General features: G+C 30.7%; 1 protein-coding gene across 15 annotated transcripts in view; it reads left to right on the top strand.

Annotated features, from left to right (window-relative positions):
- Positions 1 to 22,690, top strand: part of LOC118067122 (guanine nucleotide exchange factor for Rab-3A-like) — a 46,714-nt gene that overhangs the window by 6,111 nt on the left and 17,913 nt on the right. For 12 of the 15 annotated variants that reach the window (XM_035083706.1, XM_035083699.1, XM_035083698.1 and 9 more), the window contains one exon: positions 20,678 to 21,050. In XM_035083706.1, the coding sequence (XP_034939597.1) occupies positions 20,710 to 21,050 (341 nt within the window). In that variant the 5' untranslated portion in view covers positions 20,678 to 20,709. Of the gene's footprint in view, positions 1 to 5,406; positions 5,592 to 7,312; positions 7,529 to 14,506; positions 14,867 to 20,677; positions 21,051 to 22,690 lie in introns of those variants that run through there. The other 3 variants (XM_035083705.1, XM_035083691.1, XM_035083703.1) reach the window with 3 other exon arrangements.

Here is a 22,690-nt window from a genome sequence, read left to right as displayed (position 1 = left end):
GATTTTTTTTCTATGGTAATAAGATTCTATTGAAACCTTAAATCGGTTTACTCTCAATTTTAAAGAAAATTTCGACAGTATTAAAATCCCATTAAATAACGTCCAATCCTATTGTAAAATTGAATAGGATTTATACGTATCAAATGTTCAATATTCTCATAAAATTATATCAAATCCTATCAAGGCATCGCAAAGAAACTGTCTCTATTCAATATGGAAATTGTTATCTGAGAAGTCTTATTGAACACGATAATCCCCATAAGGTTTTTTCATTCGAATTGAAACAATGCCTGGAATAAAAGAAAGAGTATTGACCATTGGATGTTGGAGGAGTTTAACTTATTAAATTATGCAAAATCCTATTGAGATGTAAAGTATAATAAAAAAAATTTTTATAATCCTATTAATATCCAAAAACGGGAAAATAAGGATTCTATGAGTTTAGAATATTTACTCTCGAGTACGATTAAAATCTATATGTTCCGATTGAACTTCTTTTAAAAACAAATATTTCTTTGGCTGAACCTATTTGAATTCTACATTTCCTATTGGGATCTTCTAGAGATCTATTAGTCCTGTAACCAAAAAATATATCTAGGGAATAATTTTTTAATAGAGATAAGAAATATTTTAAAACGGATTATTATAAAAATGAAAATACGTTTTTTTTTCGAGAACCCAATTCTGTAAAAAAAAGTCTGTGAGAGCACCTGTTTATCTGGAATAGGTAAAAAAGTACAGCACTCCGAACGCCCGCTTGAAGATCGACTGTTTCAGGCGCTTAACGGCACATTCTGCCGGAGTGCTTTCGTAATGAAAATATATATTATACACAGAAAAAATTAAAAAAATTAAGTGATGTTCAGAATCGCTTTTTGAACATTTTTCTGTAAACATTTTTTAAAAATACTTTTTTTCCAATTTCTGAATTCTGAATGATTTTTTTGTTAAGTTTGCGCCCTTACATCTCTTGTATATAAAAACACACTTGAATGCCACTTTAAGAGCAGATAAGAATTACCCTTTTCTCAAAAATGGCTATCTCACTTTTTTAAAGAATTTATTTTTTTCCCACAATGGTCACTCTTTTCTGAATAATCGTTGTTAACTAATTTTCTCTGCCTTTTCTGATAAAGCTTTTGTTAAAATTCTCACACTTTATTTTCTTTGTTCTTTTCAACAGTTTTTCATTAAAACAATTATATTCGTTTACATTTTTTTCCAGGGATGGAAATAAATGAGTAGTGGAAATTTATAAAATAACTAGAAGCGTGGTTAATCACGTGACCAGCCTAGTAAGAAAAATTAGGACAGATGGCCTTTTAATTAGCCATGAAGTCTCCTAATTCGCGACACTAGTCATCTTCCGCCGGAGGACGTCGTCCAGGATAGACGCTTAGTAGTCTAGTCAATGTGCATTTTAAATACTAAATTTGGTGGCACATTTGGCGGCCAAAAACAACCAGCCGTGTCATATTTTTTTGTTAATTTAAGAATAAATTATTCCGCTGAATCCACATATTTTAATTAATATCACGTGAATGAAGCTGAAATCACCAATCTTTTACTGAAAAATCTTTTTTTCTTATACTTTAAAAAATATTCAAGAATTGAAATTAAACATATAACCAAATAGATGTTAACTGTACATAAAATATTATTCTGATGATAACAATTAAATGAATATGTAAATCTTCTCGTTGAATTACATTTAGAAGGGTAAGGATCAGAAAAGGACGCTTGGCAGCGTTTTGTAGGCTCTCCGGTGTGGTAAAGATGTGAATTATGCGCCTTACCAGCACTTAAATGAATGAAATATATTGTAAAATAATAGAATGAAAACAACTAAGCTAAGTTTTGACGTTTCCGACAAGCCAAAATAATTAGCTTAGTAAAAGTGTCATATGTCGAGAAGTAGCAAAAAAAATTAGTTGCAAACGTTGGTCAAAAAATTAGACTTCTTTTCATACATAATTTAACTCAGCAAGCATGAACATTTATGATTCCAAATGTTTTACTGGTTTCTATGTTACGTTTTCAGGTGTAAAATTATGATACGCTTTATTTACTTCTAATGTTGTAGGACGAATATTTGCAAAGAAAAATAAGTTGCAAATATTGGTCAAATAAGTAGACTAATTGTAGTGTCTATCATTTACAATTTATATCTGATGAGGTCTCGTTATTTCTTCTACAAATTATGTTTTTTTTTAGTCAAAATCGCCTTGTTCAGATCGTACGGTAGAAGTACTGGAATAAGTACCGTAGAATGTACTAGATGCCGATTCACTGTTACATTCGATTTTTCGGCTATGTATCGTTTTAATGACAGTAAAATAAACGAATTTTTTTTTGCTGGAAATTCATTTAGTTGCATTTTGATTTATTAAATTTTCTCTTTATTTGAATTAATTTAAGTTTTTAGTGTTTACGACGCAATTAATATTTTTAATTGTTCATTTACTGAAACGTAACTTTCATACATTCTTCATTTGTGTGTATATATATATTGTAAAATAATAGAATGAGAACAACTAATATTAAAAGTTAGTTTCTTAAAAGCGGCCTATTCAAATACAGAATCAAAGACAAGACGTCTAATGTTAGCTAGTCTCAGTCCTAAACTGGAGATAAACAAACTCTCCCCTCGTTACTATAAACAATCTAATCGTCAAGCAATCGTCATCAACTAACAAACTGTCGTTAGTCAATCCATCTATAGATGGAGACGTTTATACATTTTATACTTCTACCGATCTTCTAAAAATTACCACCTGGCAATTTCTAATAGCTGGGTAAAAATATTGAATTGAGCTGAAAAAAATTAACATGCAAAGTCTAAAATTAAACTTTTAATTCGAAATTATGAAAATTTATTAAATAATCGTTCAGCCTAGATTCCAATATTGTCGCTTCTTAACTCTGCCTGCTTAAAAATAGATAAAACAAATTCTTGTGGAGGGAAAAATCCTGCGGCGGGTAAAAACCTCCAAAATAGGCTAAAATAATCCAAATTAACTAATAACGTGACTTTATACAGTTCAAAGACAATCTTAAACACTAAGAGTTCGTCAGTCAAAATTTCAAATTTTAAAAATTCTTCTTTCCTTCCTCCTTTTCCATAGAGTAGAATCCAGGAAGTAAAGAATGAAAATCCACAAGAGCTGGAAATGCCAAGAATCTGGGAGGTCAAAACAAGGGAGATCTAGACAGATTTTAAAAATTACTGCAGCATCAAAGTGAATAATAAATTCCTAATTTGAATTCAAATTTCTTTTTTTATTTAATTGAATAGTCTCACTTCTTGGAGAACATTTCTCTAAATTAATAACCGACTACGCATCTTTTTCATAAAATCACAAAAATAATAATCACGGATGATCCACCTTGCAAGGAATTTCCAAAAACATAAGTTCAATAGTTTAAACCAACTATCAGAACTTTATAGAATACCATGGACATTTAGTGCCTAACTTAACTTCATTTTGGCCATTATTGAAGAAAAGATTGTTAAAAGTTTTGTTTAACAACAAAAACGCTCCAACCGTGTATATCCTATAGTAACTCCTCGAGAACGTTCCAGGATAGACATTGTGAGTTCAAATCAAAAATCAAATGATCAATGAGAGCCAACGTTCTCAGACTGGACGTTACAAAGATCCTGAATTCAATAGAAATGAGGAATCCAGAAAGAGTCAACAATCAATCATCAACATCATAAGGAGCGAGTCTATTCCACTTTTAAACGACTATTCGGAATTTTCTCAATTCTAAAAACAACATCATTCAATTTGTTTTTAATAATATATGGACCTTCCTAATCTGATTGAACTTTAAGGCATTTCCCTTTAACTCTTTTAGGAAAATGAAACCAAACCTTTTGGCCAACGTCAAAACACAAAATATTAGATTTAAGTTTTTCTGATTCAATTTCTAAATTACGTCGCATATAATCATGAGTGAGTTGTAATTTTTACGAAGATCAAAAACATATTCACCTATAGAATTGTCCTCAGAAATATTTTCTGAAGGAAATATTCCGCGAAGAAAATCTAAAGGTAACGATGTCTCAAGGTAATGATGTCCATTTTCAAACATTTTTTACAATCACATGGACGCCGAGATAAAGCATCAGCATTACCATAACTTTGACCAGGTCTATGCTGAACTTCAAAATCATATTGGAACAAAATTTCTGACCAACAAGCAACTTGATCTTAAGGATTTTTGAAAGAAAGTAACCAGCTAAGAGAAGCATGATCAGTTCTAATTGTGAATCGTTTACCAAGAGAAAAATGACGAAAATGTTCAACCGGAATAACAACAGCTGACAATTCTTTTCTAGTAACACAATAATTTTGTTCACGACTATTTAAAGTCTTACTAGAATATGCAATAACCTTTTCGAACAAATATTTATATTTTTCCATAATAATTTTTAAAAACGTAAAACATTTTTCTCATCTAATAACTATAAAGATCGTTAGAACAAATCTAAAATAAATTTAAGAAGATCATTTAAATCAAAAGAAATTTTGTTAATTGAAATCTTAATTTCCACAGTCTCAAGAAAATCAAATTAACTTTATCACCTGAAACTGTAAAAATCAAAAGAGAAGAATTCTTTACTCGAGTAAACTTCTTATTGAAAAGAAAAGAATTAACAATCGTAATATCAGCAGCAGTATCAACTAACATATTATATTTTTTACCATTAATTTCACCTTTAAGTATAAGTAAAGGTTTAAATGAAGAATCCAAATATTGAAAAATCTACGAAGAACTAACTATATTATGAATTAATTCTAACGAAATTTTTTTTTTTGAGGAATTGTGACTTGAAGAATTTTCAATATTTTGAGAATTATTTCCCAAACTAGCTTGAACAGCTCGAAGAATTTGACAATTATTTCTCAAATGACCTTTCTGTCCACAAACCCAACATTGAAAACCTTAAGAAGAATTTCCAATATCGAATTTCCTGAAATTCTTTTTATAAAAATTAGAATTATTATTATTTCGGAAATTTCTAAAATTATTGTTATAATAATTTTTATCATTAAATTGTTTATTGGAATTAAAATTTTTATTATTTTTATGATCATTATTATTATTAATATGATCATCCTTAACATCTTTGGTTCCGAAACATAATTTATCACTCGACTCCAATTCAACAGCCCGTCGAATCGCCAATTGAAGAAATTCTAACCTTTTTGACCGTAAAGAGTGTTGTAATTTTGAATGATTTAATCCTGTAATAAACTGTAATCCGGCCATTTGATCTCTTGGATCATCTGAAATTCCCAGATACGCATATTTCACTAATTTATTCAAATCATTGGAAAAATCAATTAAACCTTTATTTTTGTTTTGTTTTCTAGCTTGGAAATGACTGAGATAAGCTCTAGAAAATTGAACTTTACCGAAACGATTTTCTAAAAATTTTAATAACACACTAAAATTTCTTAAATCATCTATCCTAAAGTTTCCTAAAATTTGTTGAGCTTTGTCCTTCAAACAGGACACTAAAATTGAAGCTTTAACTTCATTTGACCAATTATGCAATCGAACGATGGTCTCAAATTGACGTGAGTAAGATTCCGAACTTCGCTTAATTTTTTTCAATTTTTTCTATGCATAATATATATTATTATTAAGAAGGTGCTCCGGTAGAATGTGCCAGATAAACAGGTTCTATCACAGACTTTTTTGTACAGAATTTGATTCTCTGCAAAACAGTGTTTTTATTCTTTCTTCTATCTATTAACGTTTTCGCCACGTAAGCGGTGAAAGAGGAAAAAACGTACGCTGCGATAGTTTGACATTGTTTAAATAATAGTCATAATCGTTTCCGAGTAAAAATATTTTGCACAAATAATACTTTCTTCAGTGAATTTTACAATAATCCATTTCAAGATATTCTTTTTCTCCATCGAACGATTGCTTCTTAGTAAGATAAGGCTTAAAATTACAGCTACTAGACTATATAGGATTTGACATATTTCAATACGACAGTTCAAGCAGGGTACTTCAGTAAAATAACATTTTCTAAGTAGTACTTTTCCTGTAGACAAAGTCTATTTCTTATTGGAACTCTTTAATTCCTTTCGATAGAAACATTCGAAACCTTGTTCGAAAATACTTTGATTGAGTAAAAATATTCAAGTAGTATTTCTCGATTGAAAAAGTCAATTTTCTTGGAAAAGTCGATTTTTCATAGAATACTATAAAATCCTCTTAGAAAATACTGCGATAATTGAAAAATTATGATGTACTTTTTTCCTTTTTAAATCACTTATTTCCTATGAATATTTTTCGATTTTCTCTTTTAGAATTGGAACGGTTCTCGATGGAAAATATTTCCACACCGAAAAATTTTCTAAGTTTTATCTACCTGTGTATTTATCGCCCTGATAGATATGAGGCAACTAATTGTTATCATTCGGCAGTCTGTTTCCTAATGTCTAAAAAAGTTACATTTGACATTGTATTTTCAAATGTAATAATTAGTCTAATAATGTCTAACGAAATTACATTATGTTTATCAGAGTATAAAAAAATCTAAATTTATATTATTATATCTGACATTTAATATTTCTGAATATAGCCTTATAATATCACATTGAATCTTATTATATCTATGTAAGTACATTAAGATCAAGAAAGATCGAAACTCATCGTGTTTGATCTAAAGTAATATATTTTTAGATTTTGTATTATGTATAATAATATTGATTAAAATCTGGTAATATCTAAATTGATAAAATTATATATAAAAGTCTCATAATTATTGGAATGGTAGGTCAGGGAGAACTTGATCGAGCCAATTAAAGACATAATCATTATCCAAAACTAAGTTTATTCAATACTCCAAACAATACTTTAATAATCACTAAAATAATGTTTATATAAGTAAACCAGAATGCAGATATTTTATGAATACAAAAGGAACGCGTCTTGACACGAAGAAGCTTCACGAAAAAGCGAGTAAGGGCGTTTAAGGAATTATCCCACAAACCGAAAAGGAGAGCTAGTGTCATGGGCCTTATGCACCTCATGACACCCAAAAATGTCGTCACCGACAAAGTCTAAACCTCAACACTCCCTCCCTTTGTCGGTTGTGACCAGAGAAGAGAGACCAGTATAGAAGTCCAATGCTGTGTTAAAAATCCAGACGAAGTTTCGGTCAATATGTCGGTAATCTCAGGTCACAACATAAAAGTTCCTGTGAACCCATCGAGCGATGGCGCTGCACCGGTTCCTCAACGCACTGCTTTATAAAATTTCCATGTGTGACAGCCATATGTCTTCTAGTTCCACTCTTTTCCCTTTCTAATAGGCTTCTTTTTATTTCCTCTAAATTGTCATCAAACATCTTAAGTTTGTGACTACCATCTTTCTTAGTACAGTCTCCTGCTGACTTGTTGTCACACCATATTGTAACAGGGAATAATGTTTTTCCTATTGCGAATCTCACTGCCTTATTTAAGGATATTAATTCTTGGCAAGCATCACTCACTGCCAGGTACTCTGTTTGACAAGTTGATAATGTTATGTAATTTCGCTTATGGCTTCTCCACGCAATTATATCCTCAAAAAGTTTAATTACACATCCACCCGTTGATGTTGAATTTTTATGATCTCTGAAACTCTGAAACTGGCATCTGTATAAGCTTCTAATTCATCCTGTGAAGTTTTAAATTTTAACCCGAATTTAACAGTTCCTCTTAAGTATCTGAATATTCTTTTTAAATCTCTCCAATCATCTTCAGTTGGCTCTAATTGTCTCCTGGCTAAGTAGTTGACTGCGAATGCTATATCTGGACGTGTCGCGTTTGCCAAATACATTAAACTGCCTATCGCCTCTCTATATGGTACCTTTTTGGTTTGTGTATTTCTTGACTCTGTATCCAATTCTATTTCTTCTAATTTTCTCTTCTTTTTTTGTTCATTACTTGTCTAGTCACCATAGGAGTGTTTGGTGGCTTACACTCTTCCATGTTGAATCTCTCCAAAATACTTGTGATATATGTTGACTGATTAATTACCATGTATCCTTCTTCTCTATTTCTCTGAATATTCATACCTAAAAAACACTTAGCTTCTCCAAGATCTTTTATCTCAAATGCTCGACTTAAATGATCTCTAATTTCCTCTAGTCTCATCTTGTCATTGCTGGCTCCTAAGATATCATCTACATATAGTGCTAATAAAGCCATTTTACCGTTTTTCCTCCAAGTATATAAGCATGGCTCATGTAAATCATTCTCTAGTCCAAGTTTTCTTACTTCTTCTGTGAATCGTATGTTCCATTTCTTTGAACTTACTTTCAAACCATACAGTGCCTTCTCTAATTTGCACACTTTCGATTCTCTTGTGTGTTTATCCATCTCTAAACCATCTGGAATTTTCATGTAAACTTCTTCATCTAGAAGACTATTTAAAAATGCCGTCTTGACATCTGATTGACATGCATATAAATAATATTTATTTATTATTGCTAGCACATCTCCAATTACTGGTAGCCAACAAACTGGTGCATATGTCTTTTTTAGATCATAATTATTTTTATCTTTGAATCCTCTGATAACTAATCGAGCATTGTATCTCATAGATCCATCAGCTTCTGATTTCCTCTTAAACACCCATCTTGAATCTATTATATTAGCTCTATTATTTTTCAATTTTATCTTTTCTCTATCTACTAATTCCCACACTCTATTTCCATTTATAGAATCCAGTTCTTCTTTTATTGTTTTGTTCTACAAACTTGCATCTTTAGATCTCATAGCTTCTTTAAAATTTGCAGATTCTTTGTTGATTGAAGCTATGAGACATCTTAATTCTTCATCTTCTTCATGTGTTTGTTTTTAATGACTTCTTCCGAATTATCCTCTAAAGTATTTATGAATATAATGAAGTTTGTATCTTCTATGCATCCCTTGACCTGCTGAACTTTCTCGTTGTTATCTAATTTTCAATCAATTTCGTTTTCTATTTTGGGTGCTATTTTTATGTTTTGCTCTAAATTATTGTTCTTGTAAACATTTATGTAAACAAGTTTCTCATTAAATCTAACATGTCTCTAACCGCTTCGTCTTTTGTTTTGATCGAATATGCTCTGGCTATTCTTGAATAATCATCAATATAAACGTTGATGAACCTCTTTTGTCCAGGATGTGATGTGGGTGTTATAGCACCCATCGTATCCGTATGTATAATTTGAAGTGGCCTTTCAGCTCTTTTTCTAGTCTCTTTAAAGGGTAATTTATACATCTTTGACAACATACAGACTTCACATTCTATGACCTCATCAAATTTTACTTTCTCCATCTTTTTATTAATCTTCTGGAGTTTTTTTAAGTAATTTGATGATGCGTGACTTAGTCTAACATGCCACAACATTGCTTTATAATATTTCTCTGTACAATTATTATTATTCTTTAGAGGGTTACTTGTGTATATATCTTCTAAGTTTTGGGCTGACTCTAAATTATCTATCTTTACAACATTCTTATCAATCAAACTACAGTCCCAGTTCTCTATTTCTCGGTTTAATACTCTATTCTCTAAATCTTTTACTAAAGTATCAGTGTTCTTTTCCTCTACTGGAACCATGAGATTCTTTTCATCTACCCTTCCAATCACAGAGTCTATAATCTTTCTATTATCAATATCTCCCTCCCACTCTAATGACTTTTTGTCCTAATTATGATTCTGTGTCGAAATCTCATCATGTTTATATATTGCAGCTCGACAACGATATACTTCATACTCTATTTCATTCTCTAATTGATTTTGCTCTTGTTTTTTAACTCTAAATTTTATTGTCCAACTTGGTTTTTCATAAATTCCCTCGAAAACTGTTTTGTTTGAATCTTTATCATATACTCTTAAAACCGTATCATCTAAGTAAATTCGAAACCCTGAGTTCACCAGTTTACGCAATCATAACAAGTTCTCTCGTCCAGTTTCCAAATTTGTTGCATCTGTGGCACTTGCTCTCTTTTGCATTTGGGTTATGAACCTATTGAGCTTTGGGCTCATCCTCTTTCTTGGTTTCAGATTTTTTTCTCTGCCTCTAATTGTAAAATATATGATTTTCTTTCATCTAATGTCATTTCCTGACCAGTTGTTGGTTTCTTTAATAAATCTGCGTTCCTTATTTCGGAAATAGCTGAAGAAACGCTGATCGAACTTCTTGTAGTGTCAATTCTATTATATTCTCACATACTTCGTATTCTCTAACAAATGCTTCAAATCTTTCGCAAAAATTATTTACGGATTTATTAACTTCCCAGTGGGAAGTTATAGTGATGGGTCCGATTTTGCGAATTCCGAATTTTGACATATCTCCACGTTTTAAGGTCCCTAGAGTCAAATGCGATCGTTTTCCAGTGGACGTCTGTGCGTGTATGCGTATGTGCATGTGTGCATATGTAGGTATGTGCGTTCGGAATTATTTTTCGCCTCGATTATCTCGAGAACAAAAAATGGTATCGATGTGGGACCAATTGCATTCGACGCGTAATTATGTAACTTAAAATTGATTATTCATCAAGTTGAGAATTTTCTAGACATTCAATTTAAATTCAATAATTACAATTGACATTCAGTGATTTCTAAAGACATTCATTTCTTGTATTCAGTGACAAAAGTTGTTCAGTGTATATTGTGTACCTGTTAGTGCTGAAAATAAAGATATTATATTTTTTATAAAACCTGACTTCTGTTTGCTCTGTTTCGGCACAATCATCTCTATCCTTAAACGGTTAGGTTAATTCACAAGTTGAGATTTTCTCGACATGCATTAGTTTAATTTCATTAAACATCTATCTTTTAAAAGAAAATTTATTTCATTTTATAACGCATATTTTCTTCTAAGAAGAAACAAAACAGCGTTTAATATTGTAAACATCAGCAACGCTCAAATGACGCACCACGAGAAAACGGCTTGTAAACAAAATCCTCTTCTCGCGCGCGAGAGCGTGCCGCTAACGAACGCGTTTGAACTTGCATGCAACACTCACACCGACTCGATTTCTTCGAAATATATCGTCACCCTTCAACAAATACGTTAATGATTTTACGATCTCTAATTCTCTAAATTTTTTCGATCACAAATATCCTTCAACTACTATTGTTCATCTCTAAATTCTCTAAATTCAAGATACTCTTTATTGAAATGTTCTGGAAAATTACTATCACTCACCTCTAAATCCTCTAATGTTTCCTCCAAATTTATAATTTTATGGCGCAATAGTGTCTTTAAAATCACAATAAACAATTTCACTGAACTTCATAATTAATCGTTAAAACAGCCCGCGTACTGAGTGTCGCGTAACAATTTCTGTGTTAATGGAGAATACTTCTGATTCTCTACGTTTTTCTGGTAGGCCAGTCTGACCTTCAGCGTACCTAGCTTAATGTATAATTCAAGTAAAAGAATATCTTACATAAGAATAAATAAGTATTTTCAAACCTAACCATCAGTGTCTATTGATATTTGTCTACAATATTTCTAACCTTTCTGGCCCTTATTGAGAACCATCAAAGAAGGAGAGTAAGCATGATTTCTTTTCTAAGTTCTATTTCCATGGTAAGTATAAATTTTCTGTATTGAAGTCAGATCTTAATTCTTTTTTTTTCCCCCTTTAATATTCCATTCCTCGCACAATAAATTGCGTATAACCGCCACCTTTGGTTAAGATCACAACGGATCCCAAAATCAAAAATAAATAAAGGGAACGACTTTTCGTACCCTGAAACCTACTGTTAGTCCGAACGCTTCCTTCATGGAAGTGCGCTACCCTTCACCCTAAACTTTGGCTTTTAAAAACAATTATTTAATCAAATTATTAAATTAACTAAACTTGGACATAACATATGTTAGAAAATTATTCGCCATTACAAATAATATCACTTGCACTATTATCACAAATTCAGTAAACAAGCACTATAACTCAAAATACTTCGACGTTTTGCACATAAACTGACCAACTTGATTGCTCTTCGAAGAAGTTTAGGAAAATAGTAAAATTTGATATGCATGAACATCAAATGTTTTCAGAAAGTACATACTCTTAAATAGAAGGAGAGTAATTTTTTTGTCAGTTATGGGAGTTGAAGCCAGTTTTAGAATTTTTTCTGAAACATTTGGTTCGAGTAATAACTTAATTTTCATTTGATATTTTGAGAATGCTGACTTTGTGACGTCAGCTTCTCTTTTTTTCCTTCTTAATAGATGAACAAAACCCGGTCTTTCTATTCCATTGGTTCGTTTATATTTGAATTTCAACGTTTATGAGTTTGCAACCTCCTAAAAACTATCCCCACTTAAATTTAGCATGCCTAGGAATATTCCAGCCAAGTTTAACCAAGGTTGAAAGATTGCTATTTCTAGTTTAACTTGACTGGACTATGATCTGAACTTACGGAAACTACATTTAGTATTTTTTTTTTTAGCATTTAGCTCATTTTATTTATTATTATTTGTTTCTCTTTCACTTTCATACGCTTCTATCATGAGCGTTTCTCTGATTATCATTTTATTACAATTATCTTGATCAATATCACTTTCATCAGCAATAATATGATTTATACTGATATGATTATCTTCCCCCGTATTAATACTATGAATCTTGTAACAACACTACAGTGCTAGTTGACCTGTTGTGCCGCCAACCAACAGATAGTGGCCAAAAATTTTTATAATTTAATTTTATTAATCTCAAAAAATCGAATTGACAATTTAAGGAAATTCTCGGGAACTGGAACGGGCGCCAGGCAGGGGGATTACCTGCCACTCAATTATTTAACTTATTACAAGCAATAGTTCAATTAACGTGCCTAGGCTTTGTTTAATAAACTTTCGGTTGAGACTCTTTTACTCTTAGTCGTGGTACAATGGTTTCGGATAATAACCCGCGATTTTAGGCGTGGTTTATTTACGTTAAAAGTTAATGGTTTTATTGTATTCAATATAATTCTCAAGAAATTAATATCTGGTAAAAACCGAGATGCAATTAAATTTAGTTTGTCTCGATGACTTCAAAATCATAGAATTACATAAATTTGATTTGATTTTACATAAATTTAATTTTCTAAATGATTTTGATGAATACTAAGTAACGTTAAATCACTAGACGTTGATAATACGTTGAAGCGGACAGAAGGTCGAGTTTCAGTTAGAAAAAGGCGCGAAGCACTCACACGAGCATAACCCACACGCGTGACATAAGTCGCGGCTCGCACATACAATTCATTAATTTTCAACTAAGAGATTTTATCTCATGCAACAAAATTTATAGTATAACATAGCGAAGCCAGAGCGTCTTCGACTTAGTCTTTATCTTCGAGAAAATCGATAGCCAATAGGAATCGTAGTTTTCATTGATTGGCCTATCGACAGCATTCTAGTATGATTTTTCTCCGCTCGTGGCGTGAGAGTAGCCAAAGGGCAAAGGCTCGAATTTCAAATAGTCTTTTATTTGTATGTATAGTGAGGGATTATTATATGGCGAAAATTCTACCTTGTTACAATCTGTCTTTATTGAATCGGAAATTTCCGATTTATTCTAGTTAAATTTTACAAATTATATTCGATTATTTACCTATCGAATTGCATTAATATCATTGTCATTTAATGTGAATGGAATAAATATCATTTTACTCTTGATTCTGGTTAAATCTTATACATTTTTATCGGAAATATCTGATTCATTCCTACGAATCATTGCATCCGATTGATTTCCGTCAAATATTTTTTTGTTTTAATTAGAACGACCCAATAAACACTGTTATATTGCTGTTATATACCTTTGTTATATTTGTTATGTTGCAGCAATATAATATTAGCCTAACATACACCTTACTACTTCTCCTTCAACAACATAACATTGTTATGTTACGATTACATAACTGTTATGTTATCGTAATGTAACCGATTTTTTCATTAAAAACAAAAAACATTTAGACAATTTTTTTTTCTTTATGATTATTACATAAGAAATATTATTAGTTGATGATAATTAATGAAATTTTCGCGAAAAATTAAATAATTGAAAATTGTACCTAGGGGGATTCAAACCTACGACTACTACTTTGCGTAACTTGAACTGGTGCCTTTACCCGCTCAGATATCGTCATATTTAATAAGATATGGCCATTACACATATATCAATGACTATTTTTCAACATGCAAGTATTTAATTAGAAAATATTTTTAAAAACTGTCTCAATTACTACTTAATAACACACATTTTATAATTATTCTATTTCTTCATCGCAAAGATTCAAAATGAGAAAATAGTCATTGATACTGTGAATATTGTAAAGTCATTAGTAATTTTTTTTAATAAATAGATTGTGATCTTCATAAAATAATGTATTACACTTTTTTTATTCTGACGTTAACGTTACTATAAAAACATTTATCTTTCAAATTATCTAAGTGGTACTTTATATTGATATAATCATGTGATAGAATATTTATGCAACATAGATGTAACAGATGTTATAAAAAATTTCTAAGTTGTATTTCCCTATTAAGATTTATTCATTTCCTATTAGATGTTAGAGGAGCCAGACCTATTCAATGATACAAAATCCTATTGAGGTTCTATTGATATTTGAAAAATTTCTTAGTCAAATTGCTCTATCGAGATCACTCAGTTTCCTATTCAAACATCTTCTATCATTTTCTATAGAAACTCTCCGTTTTCTATAGAATCACTAACTACCTTTTAGAATCATCATAGTTCTATTCAGTTGTTCGGATAGGTAAGTTCTGAATCCTATAGGTACTATGATCACCATTTATCAACCCATTCGGATTTTCAATATCCTATTGGACTTCCTGCGGGTAATTATATCCAGTTTTATTTATATTGTTTTCCTAAATAAGTTTTTTTTTTTAACAACAGTTGTCATAAACAATGAATAATGGAAAAAAATCTTTTTCACTTCTGATATTTGTTCCTTTGCTTCACATTAACCACGAGTGAAGGCGCCTCTAGCGGAAATATATAGATATATTGAAGCATATGAATCTTTGCGCACTTGTTTCAGACAAATAAACAGATAAAATAAGGAAATACTTATAGAAAAAGATTTGCGCAACAGCGATCCATGGAATGAAACGAGATGAGAATAATTAGTTTAAGGATAACCGAAATATCGGAATTTAAAAAATTGAAGCGGTTTGGCAGATTTTTATCGGCCATATGTAAAACGAGTAAGAAAATAAGAGATATGAAATTAAAAGAGATAGAAGATAACCATAGTGACAAACACGCGGGGAGAGAAAGATAGCATGATCGAAAAAAAGAGATAGCTTGAATGAGTAAAACGCGCGGTTGAAAAGTGGCCAAAAGTAAGGAATCTCCAGATTTCCATGTTTTGGTAGTTCTATGTACATAAAATTTTGAAAAAAGGTCGAATGTATGGTCCGTAGACGATGTACGTCGAAAAAAAATTATTTTTTATATTAAATTGCAAAAAAAAAAAAAAAATTGACAAACAATTCTTAATTAACATTATTCAATTATTAACTTATCACAGTATTTTAAAACAGCATAAAAATTTTCGCACTAACTCAGTCATGTAAATGACGTCTATAGCTTTTTTTAAGTGGCAAAAAAGACAACACTATGTATTTACGAGAGAGTAAGAACCCATTTTTCATTATTAGAACATAAGTTAAAGCGCTGAACCACATGTTTGTTGCTTGGAAAAAACGTCTTATAGCATTGTAAAACGACAACAGATGTTGGAACGCACATTTTACTATGAGGACATAAATAAAATCGTTAGAACGTATTCCATATTAACAGAATATCAATTGGAACATTAAGACCTATATTTGACACTTTGAGAATTAATTAATTCTCAGTTTGAATTTGCCAGCTGACAGGAACTTCGGCGGCCATCTTGGGACTGTGTCGATAACCAATCGACCAAATAATCAATAATTCTTAATTTAGTCAATCATTTGACTAATTTTCAGTGTCCCTTTTGACTAATGAAGTTCCTGTCACCATTCTTTTACTGTTCTCGTTCACGTGTACACGCCATTCATATTCTTTCTTAACAAATCTGAAAGTTTTGAGACAATCATCAGTACTAGTGCTATTGTGAATCATCAGAAACATTCAGGCTTTATTTTGAAACTAAAATCAAGAACTATTTCAAGACAGATCATTGGAAATTCAAGACATTTCATCAAAATTCATTTTGCATTGCATTGATAGGCTAACGCCACGTGCACAATCACATTTTTGCTCAACTTGAGAAGCGTGCTGAGCTCATGTGGGAGGTCAATAATACCGAACACACCAAGTTGAGTATTTTTTTGACATTGACTTCAGATTCAGTAATTGAAATAGACATTCAGTGATTTTGAGCGACATTCAGTCTTCCTATTTAATAACACAAAGTTGTCAGTGTATTTAGTGTACCTGTTAGTGCTGAAAATAAAGATACTTTATTTTTTATAAAACCTGACTTCCGTTTGCTCTGTTCCAGCACAATCATCCCTATCCTTAAACGGTTAGGTTAAATTCACAAGTTGAGATTTTCTCAACAAACATAAATGAGTTCGTTAGAACACATAACATAACGTTAAAACATATTCTAGTTCATTGGAATATGATTTGGAACATTAGAACCTATATTCGACCATTTGAACATAAATAAGTTCGTTAGAACATATATTTAATCATTAAAACATAAGTTAAAACGTTTAATTGTATGATTCAACGTTAAAACATCTTGACGAATATTAAAACATAAATAAGTTCTTTTAAACATATGTGTTATGGTCAAAATATATGTGTGAACTTTAAAACACATAATTTATTATTGAACCATAAGTTGAATCGTTGATATACATATTAAAACATTATTTTTTTTTTATTATGAGAACGTGATGTTTCCATCACAAAATAAATAAAAATCTTAATTAATTCTTAGTAAAATTACTAATTATTAATTTAGAAATTTAAATAACAACATTATCAATTACTTCTGTATTTATTAATTACTCCTGTAATTTGTAATAATTAGCTATCAATTGAATGCAGAATCTAAACAAGAAAATAATATCATTTTATGTTTCGAAATTTCTCTTTGTTTCTGCGGCACGAATAAATTTGACCTATATTTTGATCAAATTTTTCTTGAGATCAGTTTATTTCACGAAAAATATTTTGAACACAATGAGCAAGTCCAATCATCACTATCCATGGGTTCACCGTTTTTATATCTCATTCGACATCTATCATGTATTTTACGTTTACATGATGTACATTCGAATGTCATGTTTTTTTTTGTCACCCGTGCATACAAATATTCTCCATCGATTTCGATGTATTAACAAATATGATGCAATATCGGATCTGCGTTTATTTAGATCGTAGTAAGGGTTTTCGAGAATAGTTTGAAACCCAATATTCTCCATATAATACATAATAAACATTTCACAATTATACCCATCAGACGGTACTAGCCTATTGATAGTCAAGTCTGTCTCAGTAAAAACTTTCCACTGTATATCATATAAATTTTCCTCCTTTAATAGGATCTTTATGTAGTACATATTTATTTTTTGTGTCAATATCTAGAAGACACTAATGATTGCGATACGTATATATTAGTAAAAGAATGTTTACTGAACTCTAATCAATGTGATAAATAAAACATGAAGGATCTATTTCTTCCCGTTCACTGTTATCTTCTAATATAAATGCAGTATGCCGAGTGGTTATAAATTGCACATTTCTACAATGTTCTTATGAATATTGAGCTATTGAATAGCTATGAATAACATCAACATCAATCCACGTGTCTCTCAATGTTCTAAATTCTGTAGACGACAAATTATATTCAGACACATCGAGTAAAACATTAGGATTTTATTTATATTGCGCTACTGGATAATCTGCGTTGATATCTTTATAATTATATTCAGGATCATTAAATATTCCCGTAGAAAACATGGATGTTCGTTTTCGTTTTTTTCTCATAAGCTCCGTAGTCATGTACGTAGGATTTCTAATTTCCATCTTTCGATTGTGCCTGCTATCGAGATTTTCCGGAAGCAAACAATTCGTATAGAATCTTTCTAAAAATTCTTCTATATGAACAGTCCAAAATTCATCATTTTTCAGTACTTTTGTCTGCTTCATACCTGAAGAAGTCTATAGTACCAATATACAATAACTACGATTTGTAATATGTAATAATCCTTGTATTCCATAATAAAACACATGATGAGTGTTCATTTCACGAATGTCTTCGTTAGTATAAATTTTACTTATTTCTGCAACATTTTCTTTGAAAGCTTCTTCTGGTGTTAATTCTTTTGCCTTCATGGGACAAAAAATTTCTACGATTCCAACATTGTTCATAAGTCCACCGGATGGTAAAGCTAATAAACGGGGTTGTTTAAGATTGATAAATAATCAAAATTGTTGAATTTTCGAATCTTTTTCTTTGTTTTGAAATTAATTTCAAGCTTGTTTTAAACTTTCTGCCTCGTGTTTGTCTGCAACAGTATTCCGTTTTGCTTTGTAAAGAATTTTTTTTACAATTTCTACACATGAGATTGACTTTCTCAACTTGCAAATTTTACAAAAATGTTCTGTAGAAATAGTGTTATGCAAGATATCAGTCAGCAATCCCAGGTTATCTTTTTAAGTTTCAGTTTGGATTTGATATCGAGGTTTTTGCCATAACCATAATTGTATAAATTTTTCCTTCGATCTTTAAATTCTGATTCATTTATGTCAGGCTTTCTGAAATTTTTCCATAGTCCTTGGACGATTTTGCTTTTTCTGTTGACTTATTTTTTGTTCGTTGGTTCCCATCGACTTTTTTTTAACTTTCTTTTTTTTCAATATCTCCTAAAATTCTTGTAGGCATTTTTTCCCTGGCTTCAGCCATCTTTTGAAGTACATTTTGTCCATAACCTTGAATAACGGTTGCTGAACATCGAATATTGAAAGCGAATCGTATGCGCTTAGCAGATGCTATTTTAGCCTAGACAGAATTCGTAGTTTCCACAATGTTATTATTCATCTTTTGTGTTAAACTATCTGCATTCAACGTTATTCGCTGAAAGGCTACTTCGATTTGTTGAAATACACCTGCTTTTATCATATTTGGAACATAATTAATTTCATTTTTTTTTTTGGCTTGTTATTGCAAAAATAACTGGCGCAGTTTTCATGATTTCCAAAAATATAATGCGGTACATTCAAACAATCATGACGAATATTTTTTATTCTTTCGGTTTCACCTATATCTTGCTTAATACTATAATTAACCGTTGCTGTGATATCATATTTTATTCTTGGTATATTTTCTTTGATAATATCTCGCCATTTTTTTATTCGTCTTTTACCTTCACTGGTTTCTTTCAAATTATTACAGAGCGATCGTGAAAGATGATTCGTACACTCTATTTTTTAAAAAAGTATTCGGACTGTGTATCTATTTGACACTTTTCTTGTTGCCAATGTCAACCAACATTATAAATTATAAGTTACAGTATATATCTAAACAAATATAAGTCGCTATGAAGAAATCATAAAATTCTTTTTAGGAAGCAATAAATACCTACGATCAAAATTATTTAGTCTGCAGTTATAGATGTCCGATATAAAATTTATTAACTTCATATAAATCTGTAATGAGCTAATAAATAACTAATGTTAATTTTTTATATTTGTTCATGTTTTTTTTTTTGCAACTCAATAAAAAAACAAATTTTTTCGATGTATATAGTCTACAGACCATATATTCTACCATCTTCTGGAATTTTCATGCAATAAAATCAGTGGAACCGGGAAATCTGGAGACCGCTCATTATCAACAACTTTAAAACAGTGTTTTTAATACTAGATTTTGATAAAAATACTATGGACTTATGTCGGGAAAAAGAGTTAATGAAGGCTTAAAAGTCACTATTTTTCAGTCTTCAAAGAACTTTCAAATTCATTAACTATGCCGAAATGCATAGTGTTGTCTTTTTTGCCACTTAAAAAAAGCTATAGACGTCATTTACATGACTGAGTTAGTGCGAAAATTTTTATGCTGTTTTAAAATACTGTGATAAGTTAATAATTGAATAATGTTAATTAAGAATTGTTTGTCAATGCAATTTAATATAAAAAATAATTTTTTTTCGACGTACATCGTCTACGGACCATACATTCGACCTTATTTCAAAATTTTATGTACATAGAACTACCAAAACATGGAAATCTGGAGATTCCTTACTTTTGGCCACTTTTCAACCGCGCGTTTTACTCATTCAAGCTATCTCTTTTTTTCGATCATGCTATCTTTCTCTCCCCGCGTGTTTGTCACTATGGTTATCTTCTATCTCTTTTAATTTCATATCTCTTATTTTCTTACTCGTTTTACATATGGCCGATAAAAATCTGCCAAACCGCTTCAATTTTTTAAATTCCGATATTTCGGTTATCCTTAAACTAATTATTCTCATCTCGTTTCATTCCATGGATCGCTGTTGCGCAAATCTTTTTCTATAAGTATTTCCTTATTTTATCTGTTTATTTGTCTAAAACAAGTGCGCAAAGATTCATATGCTTCAATATATCTATATATTTCCTCAAAGTTAGTAATAAAAATACGTTTTCGATTTTTTCAGAAAATATTCACGGAAAAACTCATAATATAAATATGAGGGCAATAGAGTCAAAGCAGCCTAATGCAATAGATTCGAATGATTCTCAATCTGTCACTGGAGGGAATGATTATATATATCGACCTCTTACGAAACATAGAAGAGCTGGAAGCACAGGGACAACTGGCGATGAAGAGTATACTACTGACGAAGATGAGTTATACTTTAACAAAGCAGACTATGGGGGAAAAGCATTGAATTCTTCTTATCCAATTCTAAAGTCAGATTTGGCACGTGCTGCAACAGATCTTTTTGAATATTTATCTGATGAAACAGTTGATAATGTCGAACCAACTAGCTTATTCGATGAAGACGATAAAAGTTTCTGTTCACTAAGGTTAGTTTTTGTTTCTTACAAAAGACTTTGAATTTAAATTTTCTTATAAGATATTTTAGGATGACTTTGAAAATGAATAAACACTTATAAACGATTTCTTAAAGTCTAAACATTCTGATTTGGATACATTGAACAACCAAACCAATGACGATAATACAAAGTTAATTTCCGAAAACGGATCACATACAATTATGCTTAATTATGCACAATTAGATGTAATAGAGCATATACATGGCAATAGATAGAATATATACCCATGCATGATCATGCACAATTCATTATTTTTATCCCGGTTTCTTGTCTGCTCAAGTGTTGTACAGATATTTGTTTATAACATTATATCTTACTATACACTACGCTATACTGGCATATATTTTTTATTTATTGAGAAGAATACTGTGATTAACATTTTCGAAAGCCTTAGCTAGGTCCAAAAAGCAAGAATCGTTCAACAAAACGTTTTAAAAACCGTACGGAAACGAAATTTATACCGTTAAAAACGGTATTAAAATCGTTTAAAAACTATGAAAAAAAAATTTTTTGTTATGTACTACAGACATAATAAGTCGCGCTTATCATGCCTGTAGAGAGGGGTCTAAGCCGGCGATGGGAAATCAGTGCAATAATAAAATCATGTCATTTCCTACAGACTTAAGTATTGAAAAGAGTAAATGTTGCACGGGGTTACCATTTAACAATTGATTTAACTTAATCGAATGAAAATAAATCGAAAAAAAAAAAATTTTTTGCTATATAGAAGAAAAAGACTTTAAGAAAAAAAATTACTAAAAGTAATCTCTGGAAATTTGGAATCAGATAGTGAATGAATTTGTTGCGTAATTAATAATTTATATTACTGAAAAAAATGTTAACAACTTTTTAATTCAAAACTAATGATATGTAATAAAAAATTTATGTATTGTTACACGAATGCAATCTTTATTTGTATTAAATTAAGTTGATATATGTAAATAAGTTCACTTCTGGTATTAAAATAATAACTACCCGTTCATGAGTTGCTATCATAATTGCAGTGCTTGCGTTTAATGAGCTTATGAGTAATCATTTGTCATTCGAAATTCTACGTTTTTGATATCAATCTCTTCATTATCTTCTTTTTCAAGCTGCAAATCAAATTCATTTACTTTTAATTGTTTTCGTTTTTTTTGGAGCAGTTTTTTTATAAGTTCTCTTGAGAGATTTTAACATTTTTATTTCTCAATGTCTTATAATTACGGAATATAATAATACAATACCTTTCAAGAGATGAAATAATGTAATTAACACTCAGTAAATTAAAATTATGTATCAGGCTTATACACAACTTCATTCAAATGATCATTTTTCAAAAATATTAATTGTTTTGAATCAATAAAAATCATTTAGCCAATAAAAATTTATGTATAGACGAAGTTATATTTCTTTATTGGAGCCAATCCATTTTTCGAATTATAAAAATGTTCCTCACCCTGTCAAGAAGTCGTTTAATACCTGACTTGTCGTTAGTGTAACCCAAGTATTTGACTGCGGAGGTGCCGAAAATTGACTTGGCTGTGTTTATGACCAATCCGTAGTCTGAAGGTGTTCTGATTGGTCAGTTGCTGCAATAAGAAAGTCACCGATGTAGGCGAAAACGAACG

Source organism: Chelonus insularis, unplaced genomic scaffold (genome assembly GCF_013357705.1).
Source record: "Chelonus insularis isolate UGA/USDA-ARS -01 unplaced genomic scaffold, ASM1335770v1 contig_360_pilon, whole genome shotgun sequence".
NCBI classification, from domain to species: domain Eukaryota; kingdom Metazoa; phylum Arthropoda; class Insecta; order Hymenoptera; family Braconidae; genus Chelonus; species Chelonus insularis.
The sequence above is the reverse complement of the archived record's forward strand: the minus strand, read 5'-3'. Positions and strand labels throughout refer to the sequence as shown.